This window comes from Aplidium turbinatum, chromosome 6 (genome assembly GCF_918807975.1).
Source record: "Aplidium turbinatum chromosome 6, kaAplTurb1.1, whole genome shotgun sequence".
Lineage (NCBI taxonomy): Eukaryota > Metazoa > Chordata > Ascidiacea > Aplousobranchia > Polyclinidae > Aplidium > Aplidium turbinatum.
Genome location: NC_137477.1, coordinates 29,998,676 through 30,018,434, shown reverse-complemented (window position 1 = coordinate 30,018,434; position 19,759 = coordinate 29,998,676). Strand labels below are relative to the sequence as shown.

The 19,759-nt window shown below is 37.9% G+C and overlaps 1 protein-coding gene across 2 annotated transcripts; it reads left to right on the top strand.

Moving 5' to 3' along the window:
• The first annotated feature begins 925 nt into the window (after positions 1-925).
• LOC145772007 (uncharacterized) lies at positions 926-15,201 on the top strand. Of its 2 annotated transcripts, none has more exons than XM_082583810.1 (8): positions 926-2,157; positions 7,351-7,441; positions 7,541-7,805; positions 8,294-8,390; positions 9,766-9,895; positions 10,153-10,316; positions 10,864-11,058; positions 13,619-15,201. In XM_082583810.1, exons 1-8 carry the CDS (start codon positions 2,101-2,103, stop codon positions 13,814-13,816), a joined length of 1,197 nt encoding a protein of 398 aa, XP_082439936.1. In that variant the 5' UTR covers positions 926-2,100; the 3' UTR covers positions 13,817-15,201. The 2 variants fall into 2 exon arrangements, with proteins under 2 accessions (XP_082439936.1, XP_082439935.1); XM_082583809.1 differs by having other exon boundaries at positions 7,538-7,805.
• Positions 15,202-19,759: the final 4,558 nt, after the last annotated feature.

Sequence of the window (19,759 nt, the reverse complement as noted above, 5' to 3'; positions counted from 1 at the left end):
TCTACTTTGCTTACTTATTTCGGACGTTTTAATAACTGTTAATAACCGGTGTGTTAATAAACTGAGTAGTTGTTTTAGACCTTATTTGACACTATAGCCTATTGTGTAAATATAACCAAATAATAGCATTGCCAGATAAAGAATTCTGTCCTACTTTGAGAAAAGTTTGCAGCTGTTGAAAACGAAAACTTGTATTTTGGAAACTTTTTTTTAGTTCTGGCTAAAGATCAAAACCCTTAGTACCTTTCTTACTGTAATCCTAACTCTAGCAACACCTGATTGTAATAATGGCAACAAGTGGGTAAAAATAGACACTTTTTTAATGTAAAAGTAAGTCGAAATACGGTTAAAATCGGGAAGAACATCACAGTAAAAATGTGGTAATCTGAGGACAAATGTGGTAATGCAAGTGGTAATCTAGCTTTGTAAAAGTGGAAGCACTGCAGCAGAAGCAAAACCAGCAACTAAGCAAAGGTAGGCACGCCACGCTAAGAGGTTGATGAAAGTAGCTTACCTCGGTACTAGAAAGTGCTGGCCGGTGCCCAGCAGAAGCTAAAAAGTTTGCCATAGTAGATCTCCTGTTGCTGTGCAGTATACTATTGCTTTTGACTTGACATTTTAGATTATATTCACATTATCAACTGTTGATGCTTTACTTGTACTCAACTCTGTGTTTAGGTCTGAGGAAGAATAGTTTTCTGAACGACTTACATTTCTGTATGGTTCATGGAAGTGAGCATGTGATTAGTGACAATTTATTATATACTGATCTTATAATGACATTTGTATCATTATATTCAAAAACAGTATGCTTTTGATAAGTGTGTGCAACTGTGCATGCTTACACTGCTATTTTCTTTGTTTTGTTATTGTTGTTTATTGTTGTGTTTCAGATTGATTACTGGTAGGCTGAGTGCTACTTTAATATCAGTATAAATTCATTATGCTACAATCGAGACAAGGATGGTAGGGTAAGAAAAAAATGTTAGTGTAACATGTCTGCTATAATGCTAGTTTTCGGATATTCGGATCTGGATTGGATATTGCTTTTCCTATTATTTTTGGATCAGAATTGGATTCGGATATTTCAAAAAAATTTCGGATCGGATTGGATTATCAAATTTCAATATCCGCACAACACTGTTGTGAATACATAACTCGTTGAGTAGTTAGTAGAATCTTCGTAAAAACATGGAATCAACGTTAGAAAACAAGAATCTGACTGTTAAATTTTATTCAAGTTACTTTTATATGAAAAACAAGCCAAGTGATACAATGATAAGCCACTTATTTAATGGGCTCTAGTAACTGCGCATAAGCTACGGTATGGCGCTTGAAGGAACTGCTGGTAGTGTGTTAATGTCTAAGTAAAATGCTGTTGGTTTGCAATTCTGATAGACTTGAAATTTCTTTCTGCTTTAGCTACTATGTCTTAAAAGAATAAGTGAGAATTACTGTCTTATTTGCTACAATAAGTAGGCTAAGTGGATTTCAGTTTGTACCTTTTTTTGCTTCTTTACTTCTGAAAACAATGCAGCCCAGTGGCGGCTCGTCATAAGGGACTGCAGCCTCCCCAACATTTTTGTGCATATGTGAATTATAATACATATAGATAGTTTTGCCATGTTTTTTTACTTTATTTCGCTTGAAGAATTAAAAAAGTCTTAATATTACCATCAAATCAGGTGGATATTTTGGTGGAAGCACTATTTACTGATCAGTGATCATTGTGAAAACAAAATATATATCATACAGAAAAGAGATTAGACATACCGTACAAATGTCATGATTGTGGCTTTGTCTGGCACTGAACCACATATCAAATTACTCGTAGACAATAAACAAGCTCAACAGTCTCATTAATTAAGGTGTTATGAAATTTGAATATGAAGTTATTAGAAAGAGTTTAGCCTATAAAATAGATAAAGTAAATAGTTTCACGTTATATTTTCATTTTGATCAATGCAGTCTGTGTGACCCGATGGGTCATGGTTTCATCTCTAATGGTGAAATTGGGTCATGAGTTATAAACCACTGCTATATATTAACCACTGATTTTTTTTGTAAAACTTTTTAGGCATCTTACTGTTTAGCTAGAAGATGTCATTCAATTGTTCCTGTCCCACCTGCAGCAAGCTGGCTAATTGGGATCTGATGGTATGAAATTCATAATGATCACATTTTGTGACTTAATATATTATATATATCAGTGACGATCGGTGAGGGAAAGCAAGGAAAGCAGTGCTTACCTTAGCAAAAACTATGCAAAATATAATGACTGAATTCTAGGTTTAACTTATTATTTTTATCACGTCTATTTTAACTTGAAAATTACTGTATTTGTGACTAGAATTACTCGTAACGCTTGTGAGTTGTCTAAGTCCTCACCAAACCGCATGTCTTGCCTATAAATGCCAATTGACGCAAACGCTTCTGTCAGAAACAATCACTGAGGCTCTAGGTAAGCAACTATCAAACTTGCTTTCCCAGATTCAAAAATGTCAAAAAACGCCTTCGTTTTAACCAATCCTCACCCGTTTTGCAAAACGTCACCAGCTGCTTAGCCAATCAGATGTGTTATGATTATGGTAGGTTAGTTGTGCTTTCCCAGTGACGTCAATGCGTACATTCGCTAGAGCGACTAGACTAACTCGTCAGAATGGTATCTCGTCACGGTACACGGGTACACGCACAGCATCATAATGCCAATAAGCTTGTTGCTGTTTTTTGATGTCTCCTCGCCATGTACTTTAGCCTACTGTACTAGCTTTCATAGTCATGCCTTTGCCCTTTTTACAGCGTTGATATAACGTTACTTCGCCAATGAACGTTCAGGTGCGGATGCAATATTCAGTTTGTTAAGCTTCTATACGCAGGAGGCAAACTTATCCAGCTTTCTGTACAAATTGCTTGCGGTTGTAATGTTTAGGCCTAAGTGTTAGTTTTTGTAGTGTAGGCTTAACTGAATATCTGAGAATGAACGTTTATGACGAATTAAACATTTAGACAACTATTATTCCATGTCTAACACAGGATTTTGGTCCTGCAACCTGGGTTTTTTTTTTCGCTGACACTTTTCGGTCATTTGTCCGAAATGACTTGAAAAAATTCGGTCATTTTTTATTTATTTCGGTCGTTTTTTCTGAGGAAAATATTTCCTTTTAAGTAGCTGATACAAACCAAAATTTGCACTTCCTGACTAGCTACAACATAGGCGCCAACTTTTTATGCTGTATTGATACATAAAACAACAGATGAACTAGCGATCGGCAGCAGGACAACATTTTTTGAATGCAAACCGCAACAGCTTCGCGATAAATAATCACTAGAACAAGTAGGATGCTACAATTCCACACCAGACAAAATCTGTCATTTTTACATTGATTTAACGTCTGCAGACGTTGAATCAATGTAAAAATGACTGATTTTGCTGCCTGCGACATAGCAAAATCTACCATTTTGTGTCGATTCAATGTCATCAGATGTTAAATGCACCCAAAAACAACATAATTTGCTACGTAGACGGAGCGTGCGTTTAGCTTTGTGCGCTTGCAAACAGACTCGAAGTTGCTTTCGAAAGTCGAAACCTCTGCAGTGAATTGTCGTGGCAGTGAATCGCTCGCTGTGAAAATGAACTTGAAGTCTCGGCACCACGTAACCACCAACCAACGCAACAAGGGCTGGTTCAAACCGCATTGCGCACATGCGGAATAATCAACGCAACAACGGACTCGCGCAAACTGCATGGCGCACACACGACCGTTGCCATAGAAACCTGATCAAAGGCGGGAATAAGCGCATATTTTGTTTCATCTGCAACACGAAAACAGGTCAGTCATAAGTTGCGATATTGTAGTGAAAAGGGAGCTATAATCAAACGTCTCCGTAACTATTTTTCAAGGGCTGTTTACGGATGTCAGCAACTTCTAAATTTATTCAAGGTGACGTGCTGTTGAATTGATGTAAACGTGAATGGTTTTACTTTCAACAGGTACATTTTCAAGCGTATAATCAAGTTAGTATTTGCATTCCATTTTCAAGACATTGTCATTCCATTTACAGTATACCTTTTACTTTTTAGTAAACCTTTTCGTCTCTTGTTTCATGGTAATAAATCTAATTCGTTGCTAAACTTTATGTTGTGCTTAGCTTAAAGAGTCGCAGTCCATCAACCGCTAGTTTACGCAGACGCATGGCATGTGTTTGCTTAACCGAAGTGGTCGAGTTTTGTTTATAATAATTAACGGTAGGTCGAACGTAGCGATAACTCCGAGTGTGGCAATAAAAGCACTCCTAGTGTGACGACATAATTATGTCATCCATCTACGTGACATTTTGCTGAATTTACGTTGCTGCTGATGAAACACGCTTTCACCCCCACGGCCAAAAAAATAGTTAGGCGCCTATGAGCTACAACAAGTTTCGCTGAGAAACGTTGTCGTGTTTTATCTGAGAAAACTTTCTTCAACGTTCATCAGCGAAACTCAACCGTGCAACACCCGAATTGACTATATATTTTTCGGACATTTTGACCGAATTGACTATTTTTTTTGGACATTTTGCTAAAAAATCGGTCAATGACCGATAAATGACTGAAAAAAAAAACCCAGCCTGCAACGTTAAAATTAAGATTGTTTATGACTTCTAAACATTAAATGGATGTATGATCACGACATAGGCGAAGCACAATTTGACAGATTTTTATTTTTGATTTGTTTTGGAAATGCTCTCAGAGCGCACCAAATCGGAAGTGTTTTTTAAAAATTTCTGAGGGAGGCTCCCCAGACCCCCCGCTGGAAGTGTTGCCTTCGCCCGACGGTTACGCCCTTCGTGCCTACTACCTTACTGCAGCATATTTCCAAGTTGCTTTCCCAACGGTTTAAGCCACCGAACGTCACTGATATATATATACGGTACCTTATTTATTCGGGTATAAGTTGCACTCATGTATAAGTAACATGCCTAACACAGTCCTGTTGAAATAGTACAATGCAATTAGAAGTTATGCGTTTATGAGGCGCACACCGTGTGGGTGAACATTTGGTACAAAATTCTGCATCTTATACTTGAATAAATATGGTAAGCGAAAGAGCTGTTTTCTTAACATGTAACCTACTTTTAAGTAGGCTATGGTACAGCACGGTGCATACAATGTATCTAAAAGTGTGTTTTTAAGTATATAGTGTTACGTTATTATTATTTATGTCGGGTAATATGCAAAGGTTGGCATTCGCTACTTTTAAAGTAGCACGCTGCCTCTCCTTCGGCTAAAATAGCACATGCTACCACTACTTGGGCTAAAGTAGCGCACTCTAGTGCTACTTCTCCCGCAACTTTTCTCTAAAATGGACATGACACTTAGTAACATCAAAATGACCCTGAAAACGATGGATATCATTTGGTTACATTGTCATTTTAACGTTTTTATAGAAACACGTTGTAGGATTTTAGATGAAATTTATTGTTACACATGTTTCAAAAACATAGCATGTGTCATGTGGTAGAAGGTTTTCATGAAAAATGAGAGTGAGAATTTATACTAGTTGCGTGAGATCTGCAATGCTGTATGGAAGTGAGATATGGTGCTTACTGGAAAATAGGGTGGAGTGAAAAAAATAAAAATCACTAATTCAAAAAACGTCCCCTCTAGTGTTGGGCGATATTGAAAAAAACAAAACGATACGATATTTGAAAAAATATTCGATATTTCGATACTTTTCGATATTTTTGTTCTAATTAAGAAAAGAGCTTCTCAGTCTTCGAAATTAGTGTCGGATTGCTGAGGTGATTGCCGACGCAGATGCATGAATGGTGCATTAGCGTCGGCAATAAAAATGCCGAGGCCACACGAGCGCTTGTAAGGTTAGGATTAGACAATTAGACATTCCTCCCAGTCGTTATGCCACAGCCATAGATTTGCTTCTTAGTCGACACCCTGATGGAGCTCTGCGAAAGAGGCGTGTGGATGGGTATCAAAGCACAAAAGCGACAAAACGTGGACGCTTCATTGTGAACGGCGAAGACAGTGTAGATTTACAGCCAAGTGATGAGCCTCTTAATTTGTCCGATTCCAGTGATGACACGACAAACTCATCTTCCGATACAGCATCTGATGATTTCGATTCTGACATCTAGTTCTTCATCAAACAGACTTTGTGTTGCTCGCAGTAGCCTATCCCAATTGTGCCAAAATTATGTTAGTGCATACGTAAATCGAGACAATCTTCTCGCAGGAAGCTATTAATTTGTTACCGGTACTTGGTTGAGCAATTAACGTTATTTTATGATAATTTAACGTCGCTAGACGTCGAATTAATGTAAAACAAACGTAAAATTCTTATTGGGCATTGTTGTTACGCAATATAACCCGCCGGGAAAATTAAATTGATTTGTGCCGACTCGAACGTTGAATCAACCCAAAATTAACTTACTTTTCCTCTTCGTGAGTTATTCAACGTGAAATACCGTAACAGCGTGCGTATCGCGTTGTTCGGTTTATCGCTACTTTTGGTATTATTACATCACAACAAATCAAACAGTGCGGTCGTGATAGACTACTCCAGTATATTTTTCGCTTCTCATTTTACATGTTTTGGTACAATTTTTTTCGTAATAAACGTTCACAGCAATTGCCGAGGCAATTTCAACTTTTGTCGTTTGGCCTCGGCAACGTTTTTTAGGGGTTTGCAGTTACGAGGTAGGGCTGTAATAGTTAAAATATCGAACGATATTGAAATAAATATCGATATTGAAAAGATATCGTATCGAAAATTCGATATATCGCCCAACACTAGTCCCCTCTCAATAGTTGCTTTTGGTCCCAAAACTAAGTTTAAAAGTGTTTTTGGGAAGTTGCCTCGAATACTCAGGTGACAACCTTGACGCAAAGGTCATGAGGGGGTCAAATCCCATAAAAATGCCATAACTCCGTGAGCGGTGATGTTAGAGAGCTAATTTTGATGCCAAAAGAAGCAGAATGTGCACTTTCCTATCTGTCTCAAAAGAACTTTTTTTCGAAATTTTGCTAGAAATTTACGCCATAGAGTTTTCATACTTTTAATTCAACATTAAGGCCGACACACCTATTGAAAAGTGATGTTCTATGCCATCTGGTTTGTCCCTAATTCTGTTCCAGTCTGTAGGATTTCCAAACTGGCGGTCAACTGTTGATGCAATGACTAAGTGTTTACTACGAGTGGCCTTTGCTAAGTTATTACAAAACATCCAAGGTTAAGCAGTGATGTTGAAGTTTAAGTAATTTATTTCTTGGTCAGGATAACACTCCCAAAAGTTAGGCTACTTCAGACTAGACATTAAATAGTTTAGTTAAAAAGATTGTTGTTTTTGCAGTGTTCAAGTCTTGATGCACAATCAACCAGCAGTGATGAAGCAGAATGTCCAGATAAATGCTGTACAGAGGAAAGACCAGTGCGAACAACAGGTGTGTCAAAATGTATTTAAGCTGTCAAGGAGAATGTTTCTATTTTGTTTAACTGCTAATATTTATCATTTGCTTAATCTAATCTTTATTTTTTAGAAGCTTCAAGTCTATCTGATGCCCTGAACACCATAGAGCTCAGCAGTGACAGTTCATCAAAAAGTAGTTTGGATAGGTGTTTTCAAACCTGTAAAGTTGAAGTTTGTTTTCAACAAAAGAAAACACAAAAATATAATAAAATTCCAAAAATCAACAAACAATCCAGTGAAAGTTTGGTCAATAACCAAGATCAAGCTTTTGGAAATCATATCCACCCAAATGATGAAGATAATGATATTTGTAGGCAGCGTCAAGGCAAAGTATATAGGTGAACATATCACTGTTTTTCCAAAAAATACTATTAGGCTACAGCACAATAATTTTTGTGTAATTTAGGATTATCTGTAGATACAGCCTGATTTGTCACATTTTGCATTTTATTGTTACTATTATTTACTGTCTCAATGAAATGTTATAAAAATCTTATTTTTTAATTGTTTAGTCATTTATAATTCCTTTTATTGCTCATTGGTAAGCACTTCCAGAAAACAATTTTGAAAGAGTTGTTTAAAACTTGAACACACGCACATAATTTGAAACTAATCTCTTGATAGTTTTGAAAAATACTATCTATACAGTATCAGAGTACTCTTATGAGTCTTCACCATATAGATTTGCTGTTTTCATTTGCAAAAAACTGTAATTTAGATTCCAGAATCCAGAGTGTTGCAGAGTACAGGCATGTCTTCCTAATGTCACTTTATAAATTGCAATCCACTGTAGTGTAGAAATATTGAAGCTAATGCCTTGTTGTAGTTACGATTTTCCCACAATGGCTCCATCTTTCATCGACGAAAGAGCTTCTGAATGCGAAAAAGAACCTGGCAGGATGAATGAACACTTAGTTGAATCGGTAAGTGTTTGGTGTTTTCATGGTGTTAACAATGGTATTTTCATGAACATAAAAATACTGAAGACACAGATAAAGACCAAATTTTATGTAACTTATAAAAATGAATATTTTTAATTTGCGTATGCACTAATTTAATATGAAGGTTAACACTGTAGCTAAGTGTCATAGTTAAAAGGTTAGGGGCATGATTGGAAACAGAGATGCATATAAACAGATAAGCCCGTTTCGGAGAGATTTCAATTTGGAGACTGCATTTTTCAGAGATTTCGGACAAATGACCGAAAAGTCACAGCGAAAAGACAGCCTTCTTCAGAGAAAGCCTTTTTTGTAGATTTCAAAGATCTCACAGCGGCATCTGTTTATTCAAAGGAATTAGATTATATTAGAGGTTAATCAATTGAAGTCTCAGCGAAAAATTATCAACTAAAGTCTCAGAAAAGTAATAAAACAGTTTCCAAACGGCGTTTCGTGAATACAATTGTCTGCACCTAATTAATTGCCTAACCTGTATAATAAACTAATTGTTGCTAGATTACCCCCACGGGGCCAAGATACCAGCTAATCTACATCGCTGTGAAGAATTTCAACATAAACTGTGTCGTTTGCATGGGTATGAGAAGGTAAACACTAAAACCACCTACCTACACACCCAAATGATCCCTGCAAATTCTCCAAATAGTCATGAGCCGTTGCTGGATTTTTAAGGATCACCGAATCGGTTGTCTACGAAAGAGGCTGTCCCCGAGTTTAGATATCTCTGAATAGTCCCACATTAAATACACCAAGATGTAGATGTTCTGATGAAAATATAAAAAGAACTCGAAAATATGATTGTAGCGGCCTTATAACTGTTCTCGGTCCATAAAATCATGCAAGGAAGCGACAAACAAAAAGTTTGAACATCACATCAATATGAAAAACAAAGAAAAAAATATTTTCTGTCGAATGGATAGACATTTGGGCATTCACTTCACAACATTGACACACTTCTGGTAGTTCAAAATTTCGCCTTACAACAGCAGTTTGTGAAAAAACAGTTATAGATTATTTTCTCAATTACAAAAACTTTAAAAAAATCTCCACCAGTGTTTTTAAAGCCGAGGTCATTCCGTTGTAAAGTATGCAGTTTGTAACGACCCTTAGTATATTGGTGATAAGATTTAAAATATAGTGTTCTGCCTTATACTGTAAAGTTGTTGCTTCATTATTAGTGCGTCAATACTCAATAGTACCATTGAAAGCTGAATAAAACTTTTTGACTTTTGTCTCATTGTTACGTGCTGTCTATTGCAAAGTACTGTATTTGAAACTTCTTTTTTTGTTTTAAAATGTTATAAATTATGTTTTATATACTCCATTAATGATATATTCTTAGACTCGTTGTACAAATGGCAATCGCGAAACTGGCCAAAGATTACCCCGACGACCTCCTCATGTGCAACAACCTCCTCATGTGCAACAACCTCGGTCACGTCGTATTAATAGCAATAGAAATCCCGTCAAAGGTGCAGAAAAATTGGCTGTGTTGACTATTTAGATGTTTCTTTTTATCATTTTTAAGTAATTCATGATATTTATCCATGTTAAGGCGACTTGCCAAAGCCGCTTTTGAACTCTAACCCGGGAATAAAAGATTTTATCGACAAAAAGGATTAGTTTTCCTTCATTATAACTGAGATGGAGTAGCCGAGGCAGTAACATCGCAGCTGTGCATTCATGACAAGCACTGTAATTGGCATCAAGTGTTAATTTTTTTTGCCAGTATTCGTCACCTATGCCATGGAAAAAAACGATGTTCACTTGAAAACGGTGTCTTCAATATGCAACTACTTGACTGCGAACGGTGTGGAAGTCGCTGTGGACGTGTACGAAAGCATTTTAATTTCCACCGGTATTTCAGACTGGCTTGATACCAGGTTTTCAACAGTGAGTATTGCAGATTGTTTTCTTCATTGATATCATTATATAATAATACATTAATACAATATATCGATTTCGGATATGGTTAGATAAGGATTCGATACCATCAGGTGATATACTTATCACTAAATTGATATAAAGCTTCTTGCCACGTAACAAAGAAATGGCCATCACTTAAGAAATAGACACTTTACAAATCAGCCAAAACTTATTGTAATTCACTTGCGACCAATGATATTCGATTTTTTAAAGTCTTCGTTATGGTTTTGTAAGCTTTGATTGAGCATGCACTTTGCATTAAGATTGTAATTAGTGTGTGGTATTGGTATAGTTGTTTTCTGCAAATTGCTGAAGGTATTTCATTAACTGTGAGTTACCATGACAGCGATTACGCATCCAAAACTGTTTACCATTGGATATATTAGCATGATCAATTCATTTCAGCGAGACTATCATTTTTTATGAAAATCTTAAGCAAGGCATTGTGCTGTTAATTCTGCTGCACTTGACCATATGAACCTTTGTAGCCAAATAACCGATTTGTGCTTTCCAGAGTGATTATGTCTTCGTTTGTATCACCCCTGGGTATCGTGACGTTGTGGAAGGTAACACATTGCATGCAGAAGATAGGGATGGAACGAAGGCGCTTCATACAACTTACATCTACAGAAGAATGCATGCAGAGTATATAAGAAGGCGGTCAAAAAATTATCGCTTTTTGCCAGTTTTGAGCAGCGGTGCAGTAGCGGTGAGTAATGAAGAGACTCCATAGTTCATATGCTGTACATTACAATCATTTTTTCTTTTGCAAAATGTAAAGCGGTTTTAACCAACCTGGGGTAAAAAAAGCGTCGACTCTTTTTTCAAACTTCTTTCTCTTGTTTCAAAGCCACGTAATCAACAGTCGCTGGATTAAACTATAATACGCTCGATGTAACTGAACTATACCTCGCTGCCACAACCGCTATGCACCCAATAAAACTTTTCTCTGAATAAACAACAGTTTCTTGGAATAGCTCCTAAATGCTCACGTGACTTCTATGACGTTGTTGATGACGACGATTTCCGCGTTAAAGTGCCAATGTAAATCTGTCACTTATCACGCGTCATCGCAACTCGCCATCGCTGCTTCTTACAAAGTGCAGTAAGAGCAAACTTGCAGTTGCATTGTTTGGTAGAGAGATGGTAGCCTTGAAGTTTAATATCATCTAACCAACTTCAGCATTTGTTTTCTGTCCAAATTGGCCTAAAGTGATATACCAGTCTGTTTCCATCTGGCGTCAAGTGAACCCCCTTTTTATTTTTAGTACCCTTGATTGCAGACACGAATTAAGTTACGCGACGTCCTCTAGCAATCAGCTTAACTTCCGGTCCTGTGATTTTGGTTCGATGTTTAGCTTAGGTCTCGGTGTTTACAACACTGTTAATCTCCATCCACGATGTCACAACTTGGGCAGGCGAAGTTTATCAAGAATATACGATTGTAGAAGAAAAAGTAGCCAGCCAACTCCTGCTAGAGCACAGTAGTCTCTCATTTTTGTCGCCCAGCAGATGGCTGCTTGGCCAAGTTGTGATAACGGCTGACAGTTGCTTTGAAATTCCCTTCCACCAGAAACGCTTGAATGTGTCTCGACAGAACACTTAATGGCTCACCAGACCTTAAAGGTCACGTTCGTCTTTATTAGCTTTTCGTCCGCTGAATGAAATTTTTTCTACCGTTAGGCGTATGATTGGATACGATCAACAAACTCCCCTGTACGTGGCTCTCAAGTAGACTATCAGACCACCTTGTACCACTTAAAAGTTACAACTTTTCATGAGAAAATTAGCTTATTATGTTTGAAAGTACGTATTGTGATATCGGGTTTACCCCTGCTGTAGACATTTGCGATTCCGTATGTCAACAACAGTAATCGATGTAAAAGTTGTTCAAATGTTGTCAGCGAAGTTCCTGGAAATTTTAGGTAATTTTCACCCGTGGGTGGAGTCTGTTGGTTTAATGAACGCATAAATATCTTCGTGTTATATTGACGTCAAAGAAGCTACATTCTTTTAACTATTGCGAGTGTCGCAGCATTATCCGCAAATGCAGAATGCAGCTCGTGAGTAATTGTCTCTTCATAAGAAGTTGAGGAGTTTCTTATTCCTGTCAGCAGCGCACCTCGGCATATACGATGACTGCCACAATAGGCCAGTACACCCGTGGAAGACTTGCTTTCTTTGAAGAATCAATTTATTTAATTCTGTCAATGCGCATTATGCTGTTAAATTGTCAGATCAGGTGTTTAAAGGTTTTTTATTGCAACGATTCGTCGATTGCATTATACTGTAGGGTTGGCCAACTTTTCATCGAATGGGATGACGAAAAAATTTCTTATTTACTAGCGATCGACCGGTCCGTGGTAAAGTCACTGAGCAATTTTTTTTTTGTGACCCTATCCCATAAGCTGCTTATTGTTAGACAGGCGTGAGTGCCCCTCTAAGGCTTTTCCGCTCAACCATGCATCAATGCGAAATGGCTTTCTCTTCTTGCGAGTGTGTTGCTGATGAACAGACCGCAGACCACATCATCAACGATTGTACCATGTGCATTATTGTGCAAGCCACCTAACGGAGTGGAAGGTCCGCGCGTCTTGAATGATAAACCAAAGACTGGCTGCTCTCTAGTAGCCTTCCAGTGTAGTTCGAGGACATCGTGAATCTGGGGTTGTGAAAGGATAAACCCTCGGCCTCAGAAACTCACACGACCACGATTATTTTATTTTAAAATGTTAGTTCCTTATTTTATTTTCTCGTTTTCGCAGAAAACCACACTCTTTTTTTCTTTACAGCGTATGCTTCTTTTTCTTTGTTAAATCTATGGTCATATTTAGAGATGTGAGTCGTTTTTTACGCTGTTTTTTTTTTTTAATTAAAAAACGATTGTTTTTTTGCATCAACAATCTGTGTAAAATTTAAATGTTGGAACAAAATTTTTACTTTTGCTTCTTTAAAATATCTGTTCTGAAATAATCAAGACATCGACAAGTTGCCAAAATAAAACTTCGTCACTGAACTCTTCTTTAAAATCTTTTGACTTCACCAATGATTCTCACGAATGCGTAGTGTGATAAAATAGTCAAAAAAAGTATAAAGTACCAAACAAAATTGGCAAATTCAAGTTTATTAAATTTAAATTGAAAAAACTTGAATTTTCCAATTTAGTTTGGTACTTTATATTTTTTTTCGATAAGTAAACGCGTATCAGTCGACTAGTCGACTTTTCCAACTGTACTCAAACCTTGCTGTTTAAAACGTCTCTTTCACAGAACAACATTCCCACATGGCTTCGAGATACTTTGTTCTACCAATGGCCGCAAGATTACAGCAACATAATCTACCGTTTGTATGGCATTGAAAGATATCGGAGGCCCAGACCCGGCCCCATGCCAGTCTTCACCATCCAACGTTACTGCGGGCAGAGGGAAGATGAAGATGGCCATACTGTGCCGAAGCGGGTCTCTTGACTTGCCGCGAAACAACAGGGTGGTGTGGAAACAAAAGCCAACGAATCTATTGACCTTCTTTTGTCATCCTGCACTCTAAGCACTGACCAGTTCTGCTATTTTGTATATAGCTTGTGGGAATACTTTCTTTTTAGCCTCAAAATTGTGTTACTAATGGACATGGCCGTTGAGGGGGTATTTTGTGTCTGGTGTCAATGTGATTCTTGACTCCAAAATCAAGACACTTTTAAGAGACACGCGCCACACCCCATGAATACGCGATGTCTCTCTCAAGTTCCCGACCCCTAACATCCCGGGTCCAAAAAGACCCCCTGTCGACTCTACTGCTACTAGAAGCGATGTAATCCTGTTTTAAAAACAAGCCACTGCTTACAGCACCACTTGTTGGATTGTCATAGTACATTGATTGTTGCAGATCTTCTGTTAGTTTGGCTATAAGGTGTTCTGCTGTTATTATACTTGGCAGACCGATGTGCTTTCTTGGTCACTTGAAGAGCAACTTTTTATAAAATAACCTGTGCTTTTAAATCGTTTATAATGTGTTATTTTTGTGTTGTTTTTAAGTATTAACACTTTAAAAGATCATTATACTTTATAATTCCTTACGACTGATATGCAGTTTATTGTATAGGCTACCACCATCAAGATTTATGAGCGAGTCTAAATGTTCAGTTCGGTTTGTTTTTATTTGTGACCATCAAAACGAAAACAATATGAGCTAAACATAGCAAAGTCTAAAAAAAGGTAGAAGCGACAAAACGCAAACGTTATAACGTGCTTGATACCAAAACTGGACAATCAGTGTAAAACATGGCACGAAACCTCTTTTAAGTATTGCTGTTATATCAAGGAGAGTGACACCAAGTCAGACAAGTGCTTACGGTGTAATTCCAAATGACAGTGTAATTACCTTATTTTGAATGTATTGAATTGATTTATTGGTAATAATTAATACTAAGTTACCAACATTGTAATTGCCATACAAAGTAAGACAACTGGTGACCTTGTGCAGAGATGTGGTTGCATATTTTAGGGAAAAGAGGGGCAAAACAGACATTAATTTGTCTGTGTCAACAGAGAAATAAGGTATGGCAATTCTATATTGTTGGTTGAATTCGTATAAGCCAAGCCTATTACCTAATAATACCTACCCACAGTATAAAACCTGAGGTATTGGTTTATCTTTATTTACTAAAAATGATTTTTATCTTGGGTGTTCGTTTTGCCTCTATGACCGAAACGGACATAGCGTGATAGGTTTGCTCCCTAATAATATCTCACCCTAATAATACCTATAAATCTGCCTTCGGTTTCTGACTCGGACTTTGCTCTCATGTTGCATAATATATATCTTTGGATGATCACTCTGCGTATTGATTGAGGCGAGCCTGTTGATCTTTACCAAAGTGTGTTGACGAAGCGAGGACCGCATGTACAGGCGATTTTGTGATCTGAGTGTAGAAGTCAAACATTTTTTGAAAATGAAAAGGCAACCAGTTCATGAAATGGAAAACGAAAGCTGGTTGTTTGGTCTAGTTCTCTTGGTTAATACGCTATAGCTACACGCCCGAATAACCTCTATACAAAGCTGCAGAAAAAGCGCCAGTATCGAGTATCATCATCATTATGTTCCTTCCTCGTGTTGAGGGTTGGATACAATGCGCCATTGTTCTAGACCAGTGGTTCTCAAACTGGGGTCCGCGGTCCTTTTGGGGTCCGCGAGACAATTTTCTGGGACCGCGAAGCACCTTTCAAAAAAATTAACACAATTCCGAAGAAAAAAAAATGTGGAAAGTAAAAATTTTTTAAGCGTTTTGGGAGAATCTGAAGTTCAAAAGATGAAGCAAGTGTCTCTGTCAAACGACACTGTGAGTAGAGAATATCTGAGCTATGGGAAGACATATTCAGAGGTGGGCAGTAACTAGTTAAAAAAGTAACTAGTTACATAACTAGTTACTTTTTGAGTAACTGTAACTTCGTTACTATTTCGAAAAAGTAACGATAAGCGGTAACTAGCTACTATTTTATCGTTTTTCAACAGTTACTAGTTACAGTTACTTGATTTCCCAAACAAAAATTGGTCGTTTGTTTTTCAGTTTATGGCAGTTTTTTTGTAGTAGTCAAATTATTTGTTTGGGAGAGATTATAGGCATTTGGCGACAAGAAGCGAGGTTGTGTACAGAAAGGAGCTGTGTAAACTGCGAGATAGGATTTTGCGGTGTACCAGCGACAGAAAGGAGGCCGCGTAAACTGCGAGGTAGGATTTCGCAGTGTTCTATACGGATTGATGTCTGTGACGCCACAATCCGTTGTTTGTTCCCCCACTAAGTTGTCTGTTTTTAGAAATTTCAGCTCCTCCTTTTTTGTAAAGCGATTCTTTTTTTGTAGATTGTGATTATATAGCTTTGAACACAGGTAGACGCGGTAGTCAGTAGTGGAAAGTCAAAATGGATTAGTTTTTGTCTAAAGTATCAGAGACTGAAACAAACCCCACTGGTAATGCCACCAATATGCCAATATCTGGACATTCTGCAATCAGAAGAGAAGGCATATATGGGCATGACGAGGAAAAGACTACAAGAACTTCGAAACAGCGACAAGGTGGCTGTCTGCTTACCATTACTACCCGATTGTTGAAATCTTTGGAAAACAGATTTGACCATGTTTTTGATGATAGTGACTGCCAGTTAGCTGCTGCTTTTCACCCACAATTCCGACTTTCTTGGCTTTACAAGGGTGAAGAAATTAAGACGCCTCTACATCCCAAAATTGTTAACCTATTACAGAACCACAGCAATTTCAACATCGACGATGCAGCAAGCAACAGCGACACTGATGTTGACAGGCATGCAACAGATGACTTTTTTGCTCTGTTATTTGAAAACACAAAAAAAAGGCAGTTAGTGCCGCAAAAATTTTAAATGAATTTTTCGAACGTAACCCAACAAAGGCAGTTACGTCTGATGCATTCCCCAATGAAACCATGAGGCGTTTGTTCTTGCGTCCGCCCCGTTAGCTCAGTGGTTACGCGTCGGGCTCAAGATCACGCGGCGCTGGTTCAAGTCTCGGGGTGTGCGCTTGAGCAACGCATTTCAGGACTGCTCTCCATTCAGCGGCACCTAGTGAATGGAATAATTTCTCAGCAACAACACTTCAACAATCGGAAAACTTCACTCTGCCAATCTCGGTAACCGGCCCTGCGTCAAGAGCCTCTACAAGTATGCGAACAAGTACCAGGAATAACCTATCAAGGCTTTGTCAGTCCGAGGATAAAGATTCAAAAACCAAACCATACAATACCCCTATCCCCTCCAGTGCTGCTGTTGCAAGACTGATCTCCCTTGGAAAGGATATTTTGGAGCCAAAGCAAGCTGGACTTAGCGATCAACATTAATTTTGAAATATGTTTCTGAAAAGAAATTGATGTTGTGACTCTTCGTTCATTTTAGATAGGCTACCCGTATAAAAATATTGACACGCTCTATTGCTTATCACGGAGTGTCCTGTTTGCATGTCGTTTTTTCAATTTTTTATTGTTTGCTCTTCGGTTGGCGGACGTTTTGGTTTTGGGGTTAGATTATGGATTCTTAGAAGCATTATAGTATGTGGACAGCTAGCAGAGTGGTCGCTGTTTTGTAGTTAGGCAACAGCTACGAACAAAGTACCATCTTGCCCTTTATCATGTATTTTTCAACTTGTACTTCATAGAAAGAAGAATAGTTGTAGATCAGTACTCATATACATCCATTTTCTTTGAAAAGTAACTGTAACTAGTAACTGTAACTGTAACTAGTTACTTTTTAAAAAACGGTAACTGTAACTGAAACTAGTTACTTTTTGAGCGAAGTAACTGTAACTCAGTTACTTTGAAAGTAACTAGTGCCCACCACTGGACATATTGTCGCAGGTAGTGTCAAAGAAACAGAAGCCAATGTTTGGCTTCTTTGCAATTCAGCTTGATGAAACAACGGATGTTACAAATTTAGCCGAACTATGTGTTTATGTATGCTACATACACGAAAAGTATTTGGAGGATGAATTTTTGTTTTGTAGTCCACTCACCACAAGAACAACTGCTCAATAAATTTTCAATTTCGTGAACAAGTTTTTCGACAAACACAACCTTAAATGGAAACATGTTATCGGTGTTTGCACAGACTGTGCTCCAACTATGCTTGGCTGTCGTTCCGGTTTTCAGACCTTGGGGAACAATCTCCTGATGTTGCTGGTACGCATTGCATTATTCGTCGCCAAGCCCTCATAGCAAAAACTTTGCCTGATCAGCTGAAAAATGTCCATGTTGATGTGGTTAAAGCAGTAAACTTTATCAAAGCAAATGCACTAAATTCTCGTCTGTTTGCAGAATTGTGCATTGAAAGTGATTCCGAATTTGTAACTCTCTTGTTGCACTCTCACATGAGATGGCTTTCGAAGGGTACAGTTTCGAAGGAAGAACCGGTTTTGCGTTAATTTGCCTTAAGTTTTTGGAGGACTGTGAGTCGTTGAACAAATCGCAAGGGGACCGTTCAACAAATTTTTAAAAAAAGTTTGAGAACCACTGTTCTAGACTATGAGCTGTTCGTACTGCATTTTCATAACTTCATTTTGTCCCTTTAGTGATGTTTGATGTCCAAATCATTCTTGGTCTGCCTTTGTTTCTTTTACCGTTTATCTTTTAGAATTTTATGTTCACACCTCCCATCTTCAGTTATTAAATGTCCATGATAAGAAAAAGATTTACTTTTTGTATATTTTCATTGTCATTTATGATTTGGAGTACGGTACTGGAGTGTCTGGTGATTTTGAAATTATCATTGATTTAGTCTTTTTAGCGTTAATTTTCATATTAAATTCTTTGTCAATTGAGTTGACATTGTCCAATATTTCTTGATCTTCTTGTATGTAGACTATACCGTATGCAAATGACATCCATCTTCTTTCGTGTGATACAGGATGGTTCAGATTTTAGGACAGGTGATGGTAAGTCTGGTAAATGTAGCTTCGTCTAGTTCTGCTATGCCATGCATTCCATTTGGCGCCTTGTAAATGGGACATTTAAGAATGACATGGTCAGCAGTTTGTTTCTTGCCGCACTCGCAGGCCGATGAGGGAGCCAAACCCCACTTGTGCATAGCCTATTGAAATGGAAGCATGGACTTCAGATTGCCAGCACCTTGTCATCATACAAATTCGATTTTGTTCCCACTAGCGGTGGAATGGGATAGCGGATAAGGCGTTGCTTTTCCAAAACTATAATGCAAAACCTAGTTAGACTCCTAGCTGAAGCTGGTTGTTGAAAATACTGCTCACCTCTACTAAGGGTATAATAATGGTATCCGGTCGTTTGGTCGACAGTGATTTGGTCGACAGGACGTTAGGTCGACAGAACGATTCGTTTTAGGGTTAGAGTTAGGGTTAAGGTTAGTTAACTAACCCTAAAATGAATCGTTCTGTCGACCTAACGTCCTGTCGACCAAATGACCGGGTACCATAATAAATTAGGTTGACGTAGGCTAGTTGCTCAAAAAAAAGGCGACCGAGAGAAAGGAATTGGTCACTTTACTCTTTTTACTGCCGAAGGCTTAGTAGCCTACAATGTGAACCTTATCTTCTTATCTCCAACACTTGTAATCACCTTTAGTGGTCGGCTCCATAGCCGAGTGGTGAGAGCGCTGGTTCGATACCGCTTATGAGCATGTTTGCACATACAGTAGCCTACATGCACAGTGTAAAATATCGGATTTACTTGGTAAAAGTCTATCTCTGACGTTGGAATTGGAGAGTGTAATTATTTAGTTGTGTTATTCCAGCATAAGCCCACAGTTGTGAGTAATTACTGTAGTCTACTTAGTTCATTACTAAATGTTCATATACCAGTATGTAAACAATGCATCTCTAAGAAATTATACATCATTGATTTTGTATGTGATATGAAAAAAACCG

Coding starts and splice junctions, on each gene's coding strand:
- LOC145772007 (XM_082583809.1), top strand. CDS start 2,101: ATGTCATTCAATTGTTCCTGTCCCACCTGCAGCAAGCTGGCTAATTGG. Junction 2,158..7,350: donor TGGCTAATTGGGATCTGATG/GTATGAAATTCA, acceptor TTGTTTTTGCAG/TGTTCAAGTCTTGATGCACA. Junction 9,896..10,152: donor CAATAGAAATCCCGTCAAAG/GTGCAGAAAAAT, acceptor TTTTTTTGCCAG/TATTCGTCACCTATGCCATG.